A 19,693-nucleotide genomic window follows, 5' to 3' on the forward strand; every position below is an offset into this window, starting at 1 on the left:
AAAACTCTTGACCAGCGTCGTTAACGGGTGCATTAGTACGTAATGCTTTTGAAAGGCCCCGTAATGGCTTGACAGCGGCAGCCAGCGGTACAGCGTTGTTTGTGAACTTCGTCGTAAATGCATTTGCTCTTTACGCATCCTGTAAATATTACTACTTCATTAGCCAAGCTTGCGCACTTAGTAGTTAGTCTGTGTGTGGCACATTTATATTGACTTGGTGTGAGTGTGCGTTTGTGTACGAATGAGTAGCAGGTGGAGGAGAAAGAGCGTGGGTTTACATTGAAGTATGCCCAGTGGCGGTCGTTGCGTAGATGAAAGATTTTTTTTACCCAGGTGGGGGTCGCCTGCCGGAGGAAGTGTGCATGTGTGTTTTGCCTCATTTCATTTGTGCCCTGCCCTGCACGGGCAAAAACAGCCAGTATTACTGGCTGTTTTTGGCATGTTAGAGGAAGCTGGAGCATCCAGAGAAAACCCACGCCAAACTTGACACAGGAAGGCCGGAGCCGATATCCAAACCCAAAACGTCTGAGTCGTAAGGCACATGTGCGATTGTGCTTTGAATTTTTTATTGAGATAATTATATTTCAATTACAGTGGGTACTCGATATATGACAATGTTCTGTTCCTACGGCGGCCATGTAACCCAAAGCTCTACAAAAGTCAGAAGACTGTGTAGTGTGTCACTAACCTACTCTAATGCACTAGTTAAGTCATAATTACAGTATATATTTGACTGAAAAACACCTATAAGCCATAAATATAAACTAATCAAATGAAGTGTGGTGGTAACTGAAGTTACCGTGTTCTACAGTGTGATCACCTATTCTTACACCGCTGTGCCAACTAGTTCGTGTCCCATTTGTAACCTCTAAACTCAAAATTTCAGAACCACCGTGAACAGAGGACCCTCTGTAATTTTTTTTTTTTTTTTTACACTGTACAGGCAATCTTTTAACTTTTAGACATTGACATGCAAATCTATACTGATATTAAACCAATGTAATTTTCGTCTTTCAGCAGTAACAACTTTAATGACGAGGGATAATGGATGCACCACTCTCACGCATCAAATGAACTGGACCATTCATGTAATGTAAAGTGTTAAAACATAGCTAAAATACATACCTGTATATAGGTGACAGGTATATGGCAGCTAATGTATTGTAGCGGTCTACATCTTCACAGTGTGTGCCTTCTTGTCAAACAGCACAAACAGATGGACTCTAAATGCCGATCTGCCAGCTAAGAGTTCTATCAAGCCAGCGGGAATGGGAACAAAACAAGAAGTAGAAACTTACAAAGATAAAACCAGGAACAGACAGCCATCAACTAGTGCTCAAAGTCCCTGTAAAGTGAATTCAGAAATTTGTTTCTAAAAACATTATATATGTTTGAAGATAGAAGATTGCCGAAAATGTGTGCCAAGGCTGATAACTATGCAGTACTGAATTTTGGACCTATAGAGTTAACCTGTTTTTCACCATTTCATTTTTCCTGAATTTTTCAGGTGTGTCTAAAACTGTTATACAGGAACTTGGGTGCCAAAGCTATTTCTTTTAACTTTATAGGTACTTTAAGCCCTTGGCCAAATTTACACCATGATTCCAGCTTTCTGCCGCTCCGCCTCTGAAACGGAAATTTGTGTTTTTCTTTGTCCCTGTTTGTCTGTCCCTTTCACACAATCCAGCGACATAGGAAAAAGCCAACTTTGACAGTCAGTCCATTTTGTAGCACTTGTCCTGCTTAGTGTCACAGGTCATCTAAAGCCTCTCCCTATCGTTCTTTTGGCGACAGGCCGGGTAAATCTTGTACTGGTTGCCAGCTAAACGCAAGGCATCTATAACAAACTACGATTCACGCTCACACCTCTGGGCAATTTAAAGTCTTCAATGAAACTAAAAGATATGAACCTGGAAGCTCTCGACTGTAGCGAACTCGATCAGTCATCCCCATGACTATGAGCAATCATCTCCAAGTATCATGACTCAAACACTTGACTGTACAACTTTGGAAGTTCAAGGTACCAGTGTGGAACTGGAGACTTTGCACCCTGTCATCTGCAGGTGGTTCTTATCAGGGTCATCTCCCTACAAGCACAGCACACTACAGTGTGTCACACACACACTGTGTGTTGATGTGAGGTTATCTCTGCTCTGGCTCACCGCCAGACAATTTATCTGACTGTAATCCACAGTGCTACTTGCGGCGACTCCTAATTATAGAGAGAGGCACTCAAACAGACAGGCATGCACACCGTGTCTCCATGTTCTCCAGTGCGCCATTCACACTAATGAGCCACTCCCCCCCCCCCCCCCCCCCACACCCACAAACACACCCACCCAAGGGAGTAGCCACCCTCCTCGGCCCTTACGGCTCCTTGAAGGAGGCCAGCAGGACTACCTGCTTCTACCAGCCGGCCATCTGCTTCTCTGATCGCACAATGTTGCTCTCAAGCAAGCAAGATTTTTTCTTTTTTTTTCTTTAAAGCACCATCTCTGGCTTGCCTTTGCACTGTCGGGTGTGTTGGTGGGAACAAAACCAGTGACACGGCAGAGTATACAAAGGACAACAATGGAGGATGTCAATCATGTGTTCGTTCTTCTTGGCAGGGGATTTTTTTAAAAATATATATTTTTTTGGAAAGGTTCCTTTTTGTCTTCTCAGGACTTTTACATTGTCGCATCAGTGACAATTCTAAAAATAGGGGAAAAAAACAAAGTGGAAACTGTTTTCACTAGTTTGTTCTTGTGTGACACATAAGTAAAATGGGGCACAACTGTTAGGGTCTTAGCTGATTTGTTCATTTTCCATTAAGGTCGTATCAAGGTTGGCTCGTGTTTTGATTGCGACTGAGTGTGTCATATTGATTTCATAGTTTGCTTCAAAGGGATTGTGAAGGAGTTGGGTACCACTGTGGTTCAGTTTGGAAAGTAGAAGTTATTGTGGACTTTGGATGGCCAAATGGAACTGCTGAACCGTCTTGCTCAAGCAGGTATTCGAACCCAGAACATATTGAGTGTGAGGCACTTCCTCAATCATCCATGTGACGATCATCTACAACTCACTGACTGAAACACTCGGGTACACATACACAATCAGGCCAAATTCTAACGTTTTCCTCCCTTGTGATCCAAGTCAACAAAGGTCTGATTATCGTACGTCTCAAGAAGAGCAATTATCGTCTGGTGTGAAGAGTAATTTTTCTCTCTGATCTGCACGGAAAATAGTCAGGGTCATCATGAATCTTCAACCTGTTTAATAATTCAGTGGTCAGGCAACACTGTGTTTGGCCGAGCCAACGACTGTGTGATTGTGACATGAAACAGAACAATAGCCAGTCAGGAAGCAACCTTGGGGTAGAGGAGCAACTGGTTGTCAAGTGTTTGTTGACGCGTCATTCACCACAGTGAAAATTATGAAAAAGAGTAAAGTTTGTCAACAAAATCTAGTTAAGTGAACAACACACACTGTATTTTTTCTCCCTCATTGTGTGGGATATCTTGACATTTTCAAAACGTGCATATGTTAAAAATTGGTGTGTGTGTGTGTGTGCGCGCGCAGCTTGCTTTAGCGTACACAGGGCTTTCGAAAGAAGCAGGGAGTTTAAAGACAGAATTGCATGCTGAGAGTTGAGGAACTGTGGTGACACGGGGGCAAAAAAAACAGAGGATGAAAGAAAGCTGCCGCAGGGAAGAGGAATGAGATGAGACCGATGAGCTGTCAAAAAAGTGACAAAGCCAAAAGATAGCGACGGAACGCATAGCATTGAAAAGAGCAGAGAAAAAGAAACGGAGAATATTTATTGTTTACTTATTGAGATTCAGCCGAGACGAGTACAATCCTCCCACAGTCCCACAGGCTTTAGTTTTTGTTTTTTGTTTTCTTTACGTCCCTCTTGTTTCACTATTTATTTCTGACTCGTCTTTTTTCATCCATCTTTGTCCTCCTCCCGCCCCCTCCATCTGCACTATCACAACAAAATGGCACTCGGTGAAAGGCTTAACTCTTTCAAGATGTCTCCAATGAAAATTGTGTCTTTCTGCAATGTTGAAGGACCTGATGTTATCGCAAGCAGTTTGGTTATCAGTTTGGCAGGGCAGAGATAAAATACACTACATACACTGCATATTAAATCAGGTTTCAAAATGGTGAAAAAATTATCCCTCAGCTCTCAGATGCTGTGGGTGTGTCTCTGTAATGCGCTGAAAACATGTCCCGCTAAAATTGCTTTCAGATACGTTTGTACATCTAGCATATGCCTGCACATCCCTATATGTTTGAATCGCAAAAATATATCTGCTTAAAGCCTCAGGTGGCTGGAATATATACCACCGAGTCGTTGCAGGGCTTTTCCATACCGCGACGAGAGGCGGTAGGTGCTACAGAACCTCAGCACAGGAGAAAAAGGTGGAAAAATGCCGGCTCTGACAATGTAGTGTAAAAGAGGTTTCTGATTATGTGACTCATGACGGACAATTACCACGTTGAGTTCGTCCCCACTCAGAAAAGCAACGTTAAAAAAAAGGCATGAGTAATTTTTCAGGCAGTGTTGAAGGTGTTTCTGATTCTTCATCTGAAGGGAGAAAATTGCCAGGTCGACTTTCCGTCTCAGTGCTGTTAATAGAGAACATTGACAGGGGAAAAGGTTTGGACACAATTCGGCTTTAAGAGACACTGCAATGTACATGGAGCTTCGGATAATACTTGAAAAGTTACAAGCATTTCCGGGTTGACTTTGTCACCCCATTCCATCAGTGCCTTTAATAGAGGACAGTGAAAAGCTAGCTTTTACAGGCAGTTCAAAAAGGGCTTCTCGTACTACCGCTGAAGGCAGAAAATTGACAGGTCGATTTGTCCCTACCAATTCATTGTGTCGTTCATACTGAACAGTGACACAGGAGAAAGTTGGGGAAATTAATGCTCTTCGAGGCATTCAAGGAGCTTCTGATACTACCCCATACCTCATTTCATCTCCCCCCCTTTTCTGTGTTGGTGCTTACAGAACAGGGACACGTAACATGGGAAAAAAGCTTTGTGTCCTATGTCCTCTAACTTTATCAAGTGTCATCTTTAGAACAAAGAGGACGGGACAGAACAGGGCAGAAGGTACTGTGATGACTACTGCTGCGTGCCTCTTTTTCCGGCTAACCCCATCTAGCCCCAGGGACAGCGCAGAGCAGAGTTGCACTGAGGCTGTTGGCAGAAGGTGTTTCTGGCTGTGTTGTGTGTGTCCAAATCAGAGAGAAAGTCTGCACTTGTGTGGATGCCTGTGATCTGTGCCCCCATCCGCCGCTATGGCCCCCTAAAGCAGCACAGGATGGGGGTAGGTGGGGGACGGCGGGCACCTAACCGGGCACAGATGGCACCAACAGACAGACGAAAGAGACAAGAGCATGTTAATATATAATTATCTGTACAATGACACAGGGTACACTGGAGTCGGATGTGGAGGGGCGGTGGGGACTCTAGGGATGTGCAGTTACGAGGACAGGATTTGAGAAGACAGAAGGTGAAAGGAAGCAAGCCAAGGACTGTGGCCACACGCACACAGCTATTTTTGAAAGTGTAGATTTTTCAAGTGCGTTTTGGCCTCTTGTCAACGCGCAAACTGTGTTTTAGATTTCCAAAAAGCAAATCGTTTCAACACAGTTTTCAGCGTTTAGACATACATTTATATCCTGTTTATGTACATATCCTGTTATGCATTTTGCACAACTTTTTCCACAACCAATGGCTACATACACTATTTACAAAGAGTTTGGAATGTTGAGCTTTCTGGTGAAATTTCAAGATGAACCTAAAATGCACAATTACCAGGAGAACTTCATTTGAACTTTTGCATGAACATGCCAGTCGATTTTTGCACAACTTGCTATTGTGAAAAATAGCTGAATGGCAATATTTGAAACAGGTTTAATCCAAGAAATAAATTGCACCTCCACCTAAACGTACAGAGAATTTAGCTTCACTTCAAGCTGTTGTAGTCCACTTACATTGGAGCTGAATTTGGCAGTGATCACATCCAGCAAATTGAGCTACAGGGAAAAATGTTTTTGTTCAGGTTTGGCAGAAATCTGATCCCAATTCAGTGCCATTCCCGCCTTAGTTAGGGCTTTGATAATACCTGGGGAGTTGGAAAATTGCCTGGTCGACTTTGAAAATGGGCACAAAGGGTGGGAAACGTACAGAGTTTAGACGGGCTTAGACTTTAATTTGTTAGCTATGCTGATTACTCAGATTAGTGACACACAAAAGATCCACCTAAAAGTACAGATCAAGGAATTTTAGTTGTAGGCCACTTGCCGTAGAAGTCCAAGTTGGTCAGTGAGCAGATCCAACAAATTGAGCTATCAGGAAAAGTATCTCTTGCATCTTGTAGTTGTCTTGGCAAATGTTTGATCCCAAATGAGTGCCATTCCCACCTTTGTTATGGATATGATCATCCTGTGCCTTAGAAGGTTTCATTTATTTATTTATTCAACCTTTATTTCACCAGGCAGGTTGATTGAGAACATGTTCATAGAGGTTGCATATGAGGCAATTACATGAAAGTGATGAAAACAAAACAACTAATCCGTCATACAGAAAATAACAGAAATACACAAACACAATAATACAGCAATACATGTTAATAATAAGTGGCTAAAAGCAAGTGCAGTGTTCTTAAACAGCAGTTTGTAAGGAGTTTTTAAAAGCAGAAAGAGGGATGAATGAACTGAGGTTGAAGTTCTGCAAGTTCTGCTGCATTTGATTGCAGTCATTTGCAGCAGAAAACTGAAAAGACCAAAGGAAGTTTGGACCTTTGGGATTGTGAGATTGATGAACCTGCTCAAGCGTAGACTGCAGGTAGTGCGATGGATATTTAAAAATGAGTGTAAATAAGGAGGAGTTAAAAGGCTGAAGATTACCTGGTCAACTTTGATAATGGGCAGCATGTGGCATTGGGAACCCACTTAGAAATTCGCATTACCACCACCCACAGGACTGGAGTGAAACAGCTCTGCATGTGACGTGACTGCTTGTTCAGGTTTAGCAGAGGTCTGAGCCCTATGCAGTGCCATTCTCCTTAAATTTGAATTTTTCTATAAAAAGTATGATAACTCATTACTTACTCCACACTTACATTATAATTTTCTTGGATTCACTATAGTTTCTTTTCCTAAAATGGCATCCTTGAGGCTTCTTTCTGATCAGCTAAAATGGCCTAAATTCAGGGATTATATTCTGATTAACATTATTGGTTTTACTTGACCTGCAGCCAAATTTCAGTAATAATAACAGAAAATGACCACTTCCTCTTTTTGTCCATGTGTTTTTCTCAGCAAATGTAAAGCAAACAAAAGATCTACATGCAGCACAGTAGTTTCTTCGTGCGTCCTCATGTCCCTGCTTTGGCTTTCCCTTTCCCTCTCCATCTTTTTTCCTCCCCAGCCTTCTGCAGAAAAACGGCATATATGTGGCCGCATTCTAATTCATTTGAGTTATGGCTTAACATAGCTAATGTGGCGTGTTTGACCCAATCATCGTCAGTATTCCTACACTTGCTGGCTCATCACCACCTCAGATGTTTTTCTCTCAAAAGGTTGTAAATCGAGTGTCAGACGCATCCCCGCTGATTGCCTGACTTTCTCATTCTTTTCTCATTTGCCCTTTTTTTTCATCAAATCATCTGGAAATCATTTCATTTTTAAGGGTAATGTAAGTGTGATTTTAAAATGATAAACTGTATGTTTGCAGTTTAAACAATTAATATAGGCAATTCTGAACACACGGGCTGTCAATTATTTGTATTGCTGGTAATTTATTAGTATCAAGGGAAAAAAATGGTCATCCGCATTATGATTTATGGCTTTTGAATCTGGATTTTTCGCTGTACTGGGAGCCATGATGTGACTGCATTGGAAATCTACAACCCTTTGTATAGTCTCTGTTGACGTTTTTAAGCTGAAACCTGCATATAGAGTATTACTGTAACCTCCTGTAACCTGCTTCAGATAAACGGGTTCATGCTGTTCTGGTGGTACCGAAAATGGGATTGTCCGAATTGAGATCGCTATACAGACTAACATTAAGTATTGGAGATACCAAGTGTGTTTGTGTTCCCTCTTGCCAATTTTTGAGCGCAACTACGGTTGTGTCTCCGTTGTGCTTATGTCGTTGCAGCAGGGAACTGTGATGGCAAGAAAGTGGCCCTGGATTTGATGAGGGGATTTAACCTGGAGTTGCTGGAGTAAACTTACACAGTCAACCAGAGCAGCACAATTGGAGCAATATACTGTACTTGTAGTGTCAAAAAGACATTTGATTTCAGTCTCAAATGTATCATTAGCACCCTTTACACTGTCTGGAAAATAAGAAATTTTCTCACCTTTTTGTGGGTTTGTGTTTTGTACAAATGGCACTGACAATAGATGGAGTGTCAAAGCTGCAATTTTCCGCCTTCAGATGTAGTATCAAAGTCGAACATGCTTTTTATTTTTTTTTCAGCCTCTGGAGGAAGTTACAGAAGCCCCTTTTACAGTGCCTGGAAAATCTGCCATACTTCTGCCTTTTTTCCTTGATGTTCCGTCGTCCGAGCAGTTTTCCAAAAGTCCCTTTTATACTCCCTGTAAAAAATGTTTCCCCTTTTTTTCCAGGTCATTATTCAGTACAAATGACACTGACATTGAATGAAGTGATAGTCGACCCAGAAATGTTACGCTTTTTGAGGTAGTATTGAAATCCCCTTTTACACTGCCTGCAAAATCTGGCATATTTCTGCCTTTTTTTCCCGTGTCGCTGTTCTGTCAGCGTAGCAACATTTGATCGGGGCCATTTGAGTGATTTCACTTGTCATTATGATTTAAAAAGGCCACACACACTTATAACAACAAATGGTTTCACCTGACCACTATCCCTAATTGAACGTATAATCCAGTCCTATTATCCCAAAAATTGCCAATATTTTACAAATTCTGCCCGGATATGTAAACTTATGAGCACAACTGTACATGTACTGTAGACACATGCGGTGAAGGCTTAGGAAACTTGGCGCCTCCCTGACATGCAAAGCTTGTCTCAGTCAAGATGTATCGCTTCGACATACTTCTTTCAACACTGTACTACTGTACATTCACCTTCAGACAGGATTTAGGCGGGTTTGAGTTTTTCAGCGACTATCTGGGGATAGGTTCCACAGAAAAATCTTCAATTTTTGAATAGTGAACCACGAATAGGGGTAGTAGTACTGTACTGTTAATCTCCAATAACCAAGTATGTCAGGTTGTTTCTCAATTTCTCCACGTACTATCGACACTATCCATCTAAACAAGGAATGACAACACATTTTATTTTGTTGATGTATTTTTGATTGATATTGCGATATATCTTATTGCGATATTGTTTGCAAAATGAGTCACGAGTTACTGTGAGATTCAGTAGTTAGTGATCACCTACACGCAGCTGTGCATATCGTTTTCCTTTTATGTGAACAACACTGAACATGTTAGATGAGGACGCGAGCGTTTGCGGAAAGCCCTCATTTGAACCGACGTGCCCCCCGCTTCTTCTGGTCATTGCAAGCTTTGATCTGCCGCTCATATGCTTTCCTTTTCCAGAATTCCCACTGTCGTGTCCCACTCTTGGCGCTTCCACAGAGAGCCGCTTGCGACCTTTTATAGGACAGCTTTTTGTTGTTTATGTAGTTTTTCCCTTTACTTTGCTCTTGTAGTACTCCAAAATGCTACTAGTCTCCAGCACTACTGTGCTCACTTAGAATTGTTTATCTGTACATACGTTATATACTTCATTAGGTACACTGTGTGTCCATCCATTTTGTGTAGCACCTTTTCCTTGTTAGAGTGGTAGGTAAGCTGGAGCCTATCCAAGCTGATTGTGGGCAACTCTTGTTGCCGGGTTATGAAAACCTATACCTCAATCAAGCCTTCATCAAGAGTTGTTATTTTTGTGAAGTGGAGAGTAAACGGTGGACTCGAAACGTCTTTGACTCCGTCTTTGACTCCTCCTCTCCTACAACATTTCCACATATGTATTTTAAGTAGAGGTAGGTAGTTTAAGTATTAATGATCAACATTTCTTGATTAAAATTATTATAAAATATTACCACTAAATGTTGACTTTCTTCCACATTCCCAATTAAAGACACTAAATTGTCCATAGGTGGCAATATGAGTGTGAATGATTGTTTGTTTTAAATGGATGGATTATATTGGAAAGTGGGTGGAAGGATTAATATGGAAGTGTATTCATACAAATAGCATTGCTCTCATTATGCCTGGATCAGACTACAAGACAAATTTGGACTACAGACAACTGCCATAAAATCTTGCTGTATCTCGGGCGAACAGTGGCCACACTACACGACATTTATTCCGATAGCGCCGTACCTCGTCTTTTACGATTACTGTGCTTTATCTTATCAAATCAAACACTGTCAGAGAGGTGGAACCAGAAAACGTGTCACTGGATGCACCTGTTACCATGGCGACAATATCAACAATTGATCATGCCAATGTATTGTGTTGTGGGGGTGGGGGATAAAAATAGGAAAAGCGTGGTGTCGTGCACAGGAGTGGGCTGTCTAATCAAGGAGAGCTTGAGGTATGTTCACATACTTTTAATATGTGGCTCCCAAGCAGGTAACATAATGAGATGTAGCCGAGCAAGCTAGTACTAGCACTAACGCTTTAATGGAAACAAGCCAGCGTTCTGTCATCATGCTCTAAAGCAGACAGACATGCCCAAAGTCCGGCCCCCGGGCCAAATCCGGCCCGTGTTCATATTTCCACTGGCCCGAAGCCTCTGTCATAAAACCAATAATATGTGGCCCGGCAGTACAAAATACACGCGCAATTTTATATTTCACCACAGGATGGCAGTAAACTTGTGGCTGAACTCTCGCGGGGCCATTTTGCGCATGATCTGTGTTTTGCCCATTTCTAAAATGGCAACTGGAAGTAAGAAAAGGAAAGTTGATAGCGAGGGCCGACCTTTCCAGGACAAATGGAAGTCTGAATATTTTTTCACTGAATTTAGAAACAATTGCGTCTGCCTAATTTGCCAAGAGACTGAGGCTGTGTTCAAGGAGTTCAATATAAAGAGGCACGACCAGACGGAACATGCTAATTACGACAAGTTAACTGGGAACGAACGCAGTGAAAAATTGAAGCAACTGGAAGCTGGTTTAACGGCACAGCAACACTTTTTCACAAGAGCCAGTGAGTCGAATGAAAATACAACAAAGGCAAGCTATGAGGTGGCAACGCTGATTGCCAAGCACTGCAAACCTTTTACTGAGGGTAAATTTATTAAAGACTGTGTGATGAAAATGGTGGAGAACATTTGTACTGAGAAAAAGCAACAGTTCGCCAATGTTTTCCTGGCTCGTAGCACTGTGTCACGAAGGATCGAAGAAGTTTCTTCTGATATTAAGAGACAGTTGGACGCAAAAGGAGTGGAGATTGAATTTCTTTCGTGAGCCTTTGACGAAAGCACGGATGCATCCGACAGTGCTCAGTTACTAATTTTTTTTAGAGGAGTGGACAGTGAAATGAACATGCGTGAAGAACTACTTGACCTCCAGAGCCTTGAGGACCAAACGAGGGAAATATTTATTTGCTTCTGTTTGTTCCGCCGTACATGACATAAAATTAAAGTGGAATAAAATCACGGGGATTATTACGGATGGCGCACCTGCCATGGTTGGCGAGCACAGTGGATTATCAACCCTAGTGTGTCACAAAGTAAGCGAAGAAGGAGGTAAAGCTACAAAACTCCATTGTATTATTCACCAAAAAGTTCTATGTGCCAAACCGTTTCCGTGGATCTCAGTGACGTTCCAGCCCACCTGCAGTTGGAGCTCATTGAGCTGCAGTGTGACACGGAGTGTCGCAGCCGGTACCAACAACTACCTCTTGTCCACTTTTACCAGCAGCTGGATAAAGACAGGTTCCAAGAGATTCGTACATTTGCTAAGAAAATGTTGAGCTTGTTTGGCTCGACATACTTGTGTGAGAAGACATTCTCAGTCATGAACATGAATAAGAACCGCGTGAGGACAAGACGAAGTGACTCCCACCTGCGTTACATCTTGCGCATTAAAACCACCGCTTTTGAGCCAGACATGCCCCATTTACTGCAGTCAAGATCTCAGTATCACCCTTCACTTTAATGCAAACATGTTGTTCGTTGATTCTGATGAATAAAGTTTGAGTTTGAGTCAAATTTCATAAAAATACTTTTATTTTCCATTTCATTAATTTTTATTTTAACCTTCATTTATCCAGGTCAGGCAGTTATAAGATCTACCTAGCAGCAGACAGCATAGTAAAACAGTAAAATAAAAATACAAAAAAGCATTCCCCTCGTCGGTAGCATGTAAAATTAATGCTGGCCCGCATGACAATTTTTTTACGGCAATGTGGCCCCTGAGCCAAAAAGTTTGGGCAACCCTGCTCTAAAGCTTTGATAAACATTGGTTCGTGCGCAGGAATAAATGTTGACAACAGCGACCAAGTATGTTGACAACAGCAAGCACGGGAAGCGAAGCGCCAGTCACAATACGCAATCCAATTGGTCGACGTCGAGGTGTGCTGTCGGAGAGTTGACGTCGATATGTCACACTACACGGATGATATCCAAAAAAGCAAACATGCTAGACTTTTCATTTTGGCGTTGTAGAGCTATCGTTGGGCAAAATTGTTGGTCGTGGATTATGTTTTGTCGTTCCCGACAAAATATGACGGGCCTGATCTGGGAAATCACCTGCGATAGGTAATTGGGCCATTATCCCCAAAATCCTGTAGTCTGATCTAGGCATTAGGTGTACCTAATATTGTGCCTCAAAAATGTTTTTCCTGTCGCGCATGAACGTGTTCAAACAAGCCTCACCTCTTAATCACATCATTAGCGTAGTGTTGTTGATGAATATCGCTTGTTTGTTTGCGCCCTAATGGTTCGTCCGTCTGTATGCTGGAATCATAATCGGCTGATAAATCATTTTGGAGCCAAGAAAACATGTTAGCTGGGACTTTACACGTTCAACTCTCACTGACCTCATTACCCCATGTGTCAATCAAACATATTCTCATTCCTCATCCTATAGTTCAAATGTGTGATTTGTGTGAAGCGGGTACACACAATGTTTTACATCTTAACCAGTTTGTAAAACCTGTTCTTACTGCTTTTATAGTGTGTGGTGAAATGTCCACCGATAATTGTGAATCTCTTCTTAGGGATTTGCGATGCTAAATATTGAACCAGTTTCCCATTGCCAGTATCTGGGCAGATCGGGGAGGGGGAAAAAAAAAAGCACTCGGGAAAATATTTTAGACATCCGACAATCAGGCCAAGAAAAATGCTCAAAGTCGGCCCGGCAATCAGTATGTGTGTACCCCAGGTTAGTTTGTGTCGTCTTGTCTTCTCCAACCTTCCCTTGTGCTCGTATTTGTGAATTCATTGTTGCACTCATGTCACTGTGCCATCTCACCACTGTCTCTTCTTATGTTTCTTCCCATCCACGTGTCCTCCCTTTGTCTGGAGCCAGTAAGCAGCATGGTATGACGGAGGAGTTTAAAAAAACAGGTAGGGGTGTCTCAGTCGGGCCACACAACAAACCTGTGGCTGTCAAGCTTTCAATATTTGTTCAGTATTTCAATGTTACAAGTGGAACATTTAAAGTTGAATGCCTTTTCTTTGTTTTTGTTTTTTTGTGATGCTCCTACAGAAAGGTGTACCAATGTTAACGAAAGTGTGCCAACAATAGGCTAGAACATGGTTGCTCGATGTGTCATGTACTCAAGACAAATAAACACTTCCCTCAAAGAGACACTGCCATAATATTGTTGGGTAGCAGTAAGAACTGGTAATTTAGTCAGTTCATTGACACTATTATTTGCAACATAGACATCGGTTTTCTCCTGAGCGCCATCTGAATTCCGTTGCTAACCAAAACAGCAACACTGACAGAGGAATGTAAGATGTAGTAAACCAATTTCCTGAACAGTATTAAATGTAATCTTATGTACATTATTCTGATATAAAGGCCACTTTCAGTAGACATAAAGGTTAATATACCGTAATACTAATACAGTGCTGGTACTTTGACTTAATTTGTGAATTTTCCGAGCCATTGGTTGGCCGATTTTAATTTTGCTCCGCGTTGCAAGTGAGAATTTGCGTTTTGGGCAAGCTTCATTTACCTGCCGCCCGAGTTGACGTGATAAGAAAATGAAGCAATATAGTTGCTGTAATGCCCTCCCATGTGGACAATGAGAGCCACAGTTACTGATGCACTTCCAGCAATTTATTAAACTGGACAAACTCTCAAAACACAAATAAAAACACTCCTGATGTCACTCAAGGCCACACCCCTTTAAGGGACACATTCAACACAGAGTACTACAGTAAGTACAGTAATTACTTTATAAAATCAATTTATTTATTTGCATTCTCTTGACAATAGAGTGCTATTTTCCTTTTTTCCTTTTTTTTTTTAAAATAAAAAAACAATTACCAAGTGCCAAACAATTTTTATTTTATTTTATTTTTTGTGGGGCAGCAACAAATTAATGGGATTTCAATGAAGAAAATGTATTTGATAAGACGACATAGCGTTACGAGCTTGGTCATTGAACAAATTAAACTTCTAAATCAAGGTACCACTGTACTCTTAATGTTATTCCAAACATGATCCCTTCCTGCCGGTAGAGTAAATAAACGCTCCTATTTGCGTAAATACGGTAAATTTTCTTTATTTTACCACCGTGTTGGAAGCGATGGTGTTCAACCTTAAAGGTTCCACTGAAAATCACATTGTCATTGAGTGTTCCAGTAATGTTGAGGACAATTGATGTGATTGATGTGTTGACGTGGCGCGGCAGGCCATAGACTCTGTAATAGCCTATTTGCCCTCCATAGGCAGGAATGATGTCACATGCAGCACAGGTTTGTTTGTGCCGTCCCTCCCGTTCTTCATCTCATTGCAATCAAACAAACAATCTCACTCACTCTAATCGAGACTGTTTGATTTACCGTCGTTACGACAAATGTGACCTCAGCAGCTGTATTCCAGCACCACCTTCTTTTCTTCATTTCCTCACATCCGAAACATGGCAATTAAGTCGCTGTTGCACCTTCCGGAACGAGAAGCGCCAAAAGAAAGGTGACATTGATTGATTATAACACTGTAGTCGCCTAATTTTTGTCCTCTGCAAATTGACTTGAGCAGAGGATTCGAGTCAGAGAAGTACATTTCGGATAAAAGCCCGAGTCCATGATTCAACTTTTTCGGTTTCTGTTAAAGCAGGATACACATTTTCATTTTTAGCATCCTGACTAATATCTATTTAAATGTGAGAGACTCCACACATCATGAAAAAATTAACAATCACACATCGTGAAAAAAAATTTTCAATCTCCTGAAAGTACAAAGAAAGAGAGAAGCAGAAATAGAAGAATCTAGGCTAATTTAGCGTATCTGATAGCAAAAAAAGCTTGTCTTTGTAGTGTGGGGAATGACTTGGGAGGCACGTTATACACTCAACAAAACCATTTGTTTTGTTTGCCTTAACATAGATGACTTCCCTTGTGAAGAAAAAAAAAGAAATAGACATTGACAGTGTAGTGGTTCATATAGCCGTCTTTCCTTGTGGACAGAAGCAAATGTTTGACATAAATATAATCTTGTTGTGGGTCACATGGCTTACTTTCACATAGGTTACCCCAGAAGACAAACCTTTGGAAGTTTCAGGGTTCACATATGACTTTTCTAATGGACAAAAACCTCCATTTGATTCGCATTAACCATTGGTCGTGTAATGTTTCGTGTAGCTGCCTCTCCTAGTGGACAACACTGTAAATTCTATTTAATTTAACCAATGGACAACCAATTTAACCATTTACTTTCAGAACCATTATCGGTAGGCATACTTACTTTAGACATTTGTCATTGATATTGTACGTGATTACAACACTATTGATAGTGTGAAAATAATCATCATTCATACCCAATTATTTCATCCATCTCTTTTGTACAAAATTCTCTTTCCAATTTACTCCAGGTTTGGGGAACTTTTCATAGGGGCCATTACAGTCTTTTTCCTCTTCTTTTATTCTCCTGAATTTGTCGCAATGTGATGCAATGATCAAACTGGTGCTAATCATAATATATATCATGAGAATTTGTGGGTTTAATGTTTTGGGGAGTTTTAATTTGGATACTGTCTGTTTGAATGTGATTCCAGCAGGATGCCCATTGTGACTGACAGCGGATGATTAGCTTAGCAGTAAGTACATTGCACTATGTTGCCACCACAGTTGGATGTCATACCTCATATTGGCTTTCAATTTGTCGCTATGGTGACATCTACAGTAAATCCGCTGATGAACGATGCCTTGCATAACACTATTTATTACAGCTGTACTTTAACTGGTCGTTCTTTGAGATCCATTATATTTTGAATAATTTTTCTCAGTGTCAAAACTTTCACATCATAAAACCTTTATTTAACAATGACTTTTCATGTGTAAGCAGAAATTTGCCATTAATATTTACACCTTAAAGACAATAAAACCCTCTCTTAACTTTAATGACAAATTAGGAGGGGTAATAAAGGTCGCCACGGCACCTCACGCAGCTCTTTTTAAAAAAACTTTTTAAACATTAACTGTCACAAGTATAAAATGAAATAAACCACTAATTTAATGTAAAATGTTAGACAGAAATCCACACACCTTTTGTGACAAGCATATGGCAGCTAACCAGTCGTCGGCTAGCGCAAAACATTACCATAGCAGTCTACATCTTCACTCTGTGCTCGGCGCTTGTCAAACAACCTGAATATCCAGCCACCATTCTCTTTACCGCTTATCCTCACTAAGGGTCACGGGTGTGCGGATGCGTGCAAATGCACGACGACAGTCACACCGCAGCAATCCATCTCCCGACTGAGAGCCATTGGAGGGTAGAAACCTACAAAAACACAACCACCAACGGTGCTAAACATGGCTTGACCCACGCAACACGCACTAACTACTGGTTCTACTGTCATGACATTGAAACAATTGGCTGATATTTCTCTTTATGTCCTTTCTTGAGGGAAAAAAAGTATAAACCAATGCAAAAAGAAAAACAGTGTTAATCATTTGACACCTCCTGAAATGAGGTCAAGTAACGTGTGCTGACGGCTTGAACAATAGGTTGACGATATGAAAGCTTAAAGTTCAAAATTTGCACATTTGAAGCAGATTTTCTCCAAATTATCTATTAGGCCTTCAGGACCACTGTTTTTAAGTGTGTCCGCCTTTTCGAGTTTGACTCTGCTGCGGCCTTCCTGTGTGAAGTTAGCATGTTCTCCTCTTGCTAGCGTAGGTTTTCTCTTGGTACTGCCGCTGTCAAAAACATGCATTTTATATTTATTGCAGACTCTAAATCACAGGTGTCAAACTCTAGGCTGGGGGCCAGATCCAGCCCACTACATAATTTTTATTGTGGCCCATCAAAGAAAAGAAATGTTTACTTTATGTTTCTTGCTAAATTGATCTCTGGTTTTCATCCAGGCAATAAAATCTGTATTAAAAATTCTTTTTTTAAATTTTTTACAGACGTTACAAGAATTTTTTCCCCCCTGCCAAATCTCCTTTTAACATAAACGTATATTTTAATATTTGGTTGTCTCTTTTTTTCCCCCTTGACCTTTGATTTCAAATTCAATTTATTGTTGAAAATACACAAAACAATATAACAATGAAATGCAGACATGTATGTATACATCCATGTAATACATAAAATATGATGATCTGATTATACACAGTACATTAATCTGATTATCATAAATCCCTCTGAGGGAAACGGTAAACAACAATGCGGCCTGCCAGGAAAATGAGTTTTACAGCCTAGCTCTCATAAATTGTCCACAGGTGTGAACGTGAGTGTGAATGGTTGTTTATCTATACGTGCACTGTGATTGGCTGTCGACCAGTCCAGGATGCCCGAAGTCAGCTGGGATTGGCTCCAGCTCACCCGGGACCATAATAAGGACAAGCGGTAAAGAAAATGGATAGATAGATGATTTACCCAATACCTTGGATCGAAAGCACAATGATCAGCTCCTCAAGGCACGGACATATTTTGCTACATTAGAATTGTATTGTCCATTGCCTGTGACTGTGCAATTTTGTAATGTTGTCTGTAATGAATTTCACGCCGTTTACAGAGCCACAATGTAAAGGTCACCGTGTGGCTGTTGAGTAAAGCTCCCATGTCTTAATGTTTGCCCACTCAATGGAACCATTTGGTCTGGTATTTAACTGTAAAGATACATGTTCAACAGGAGATAATCATGTCTTTTCTCTACTTTGGGAATTGTCTGATTTTGCGTTTAATTGGCCAGTGAAGATGCAGAACAATGCTGGTCGACTGATGTAATGAGGAACACAGAGGATTGTTAGTGTAATTGCTTTGGATTCACAGTGAAATTCAATAGTCTTTTTTTTTTTTTTTTTTTTGGAAGAATTGCAAAGTACAAAGCAACACAGAGGCCAGGTGGATAAATTATGCAGCGGAGACATTCAGTTCGCTCCTTCAAAATAATCAGAGGGGACATAAAAGCCAAATAAATTAACTTGAGAGTTTTCTGCTCCTCGAAGATTCCTCTCGCCAACTCCACCCGCTGCCGTTTCCCGGTTCACTGGCTGATGGATTAGCTGTGGTCATGTGAAGATACATCACTTTAATCAGTTCTAGAAATTAAAAAATTGGTGCAATGATTGATTCCTCTCAATGAGAGGCATACACACGGTGCTTTGGGCTCCGAGCAAGGAGTTGCATGAGTGGCTTGTGAAGGGCACGTATGTTTGTGTTTGTGAGTTTTATGCCTTTAAAGCTGCTTCCACAGCAAGAAACACTGTAGAGCCACATTTCCAGTTTACTTTATCAAGCCACTGTTTGCCTCAGACCAGTAAACCCGATTCTCTTTTACATTGAGAGAGAGACAATTGTGAGTGTCAGGTGTAAAACTGCTGTCCAAACATTCCAGAATTCCTTCTACACAGACGCATCCCGATAATGTTACTAGGGGCCACTATTTGAGGAAATAGTCTTTTGCACAGACAGTGGAACACTTAATCCAAATTGTGGTGTATAACACACATCATTATTTAAAAGAGCATGTATACTTTTTTTTTTGTATGGACCGGCATAGAAACAAAAATGTTTTATTTTGACTCATTTAAAACACCAATTGCCAAGTATAAACTTCTTGAAAATATGAAGTACCATATAAATTATTACAGTTTGCAGTGTGTTAAGGTACCACACTGCAATGTAGAAGCCAAACTGAATACTACTACTGTTTGTACTTTACACTGCCTAGTTCTTCCATGATTTTAACATTCTGATGGTTTGAGTAGACAATGAAATCAAATGACACATGAACCGGTTCCTTTGTCCTTAGACATAATGTTCCACATTGGGATAACAAACTGAATTACCTTTTAAATGTTTGCATATTTGCAAATGTGCGTTTGTGGGAGATCAGAATCATTATTTTTGCCAAGTATGTCCAAAAAACACACAAGGAATTTGTCTCCGGTAGTTGGAGCCACTCTAGTACGACAACAGACAATTGACAGAGAATACTTTTGAGACATAAAGACATTGAGGAAAAACACTGCGCAATAAAAGGTTGCTAGTAAT

The 19,693-nt window shown here is 40.8% G+C and overlaps 1 protein-coding gene across 6 annotated transcripts in view; it reads left to right on the plus strand.

Moving 5' to 3' along the window:
* Positions 1-19,693, plus strand: part of ccser1 (coiled-coil serine-rich protein 1) — a 117,134-nt gene that overhangs the window by 70,039 nt on the left and 27,402 nt on the right. For 2 of the 6 annotated variants that reach the window (XM_061671863.1, XM_061671865.1), the window contains one exon: positions 13,544-13,581. The exons of 3 other annotated variants lie outside the window; for them this stretch is intronic. In XM_061671863.1, the coding sequence (XP_061527847.1) occupies positions 13,544-13,560 (17 nt within the window). In that variant the 3' untranslated portion in view covers positions 13,561-13,581. Of the gene's footprint in view, positions 1-13,543; positions 13,582-14,916; positions 14,945-19,693 lie in introns of those variants that run through there. One more of the 6 variants, XM_061671864.1, reaches the window with a different exon arrangement.

Source organism: Phycodurus eques, chromosome 3 (genome assembly GCF_024500275.1).
Source record: "Phycodurus eques isolate BA_2022a chromosome 3, UOR_Pequ_1.1, whole genome shotgun sequence".
NCBI classification, from domain to species: domain Eukaryota; kingdom Metazoa; phylum Chordata; class Actinopteri; order Syngnathiformes; family Syngnathidae; genus Phycodurus; species Phycodurus eques.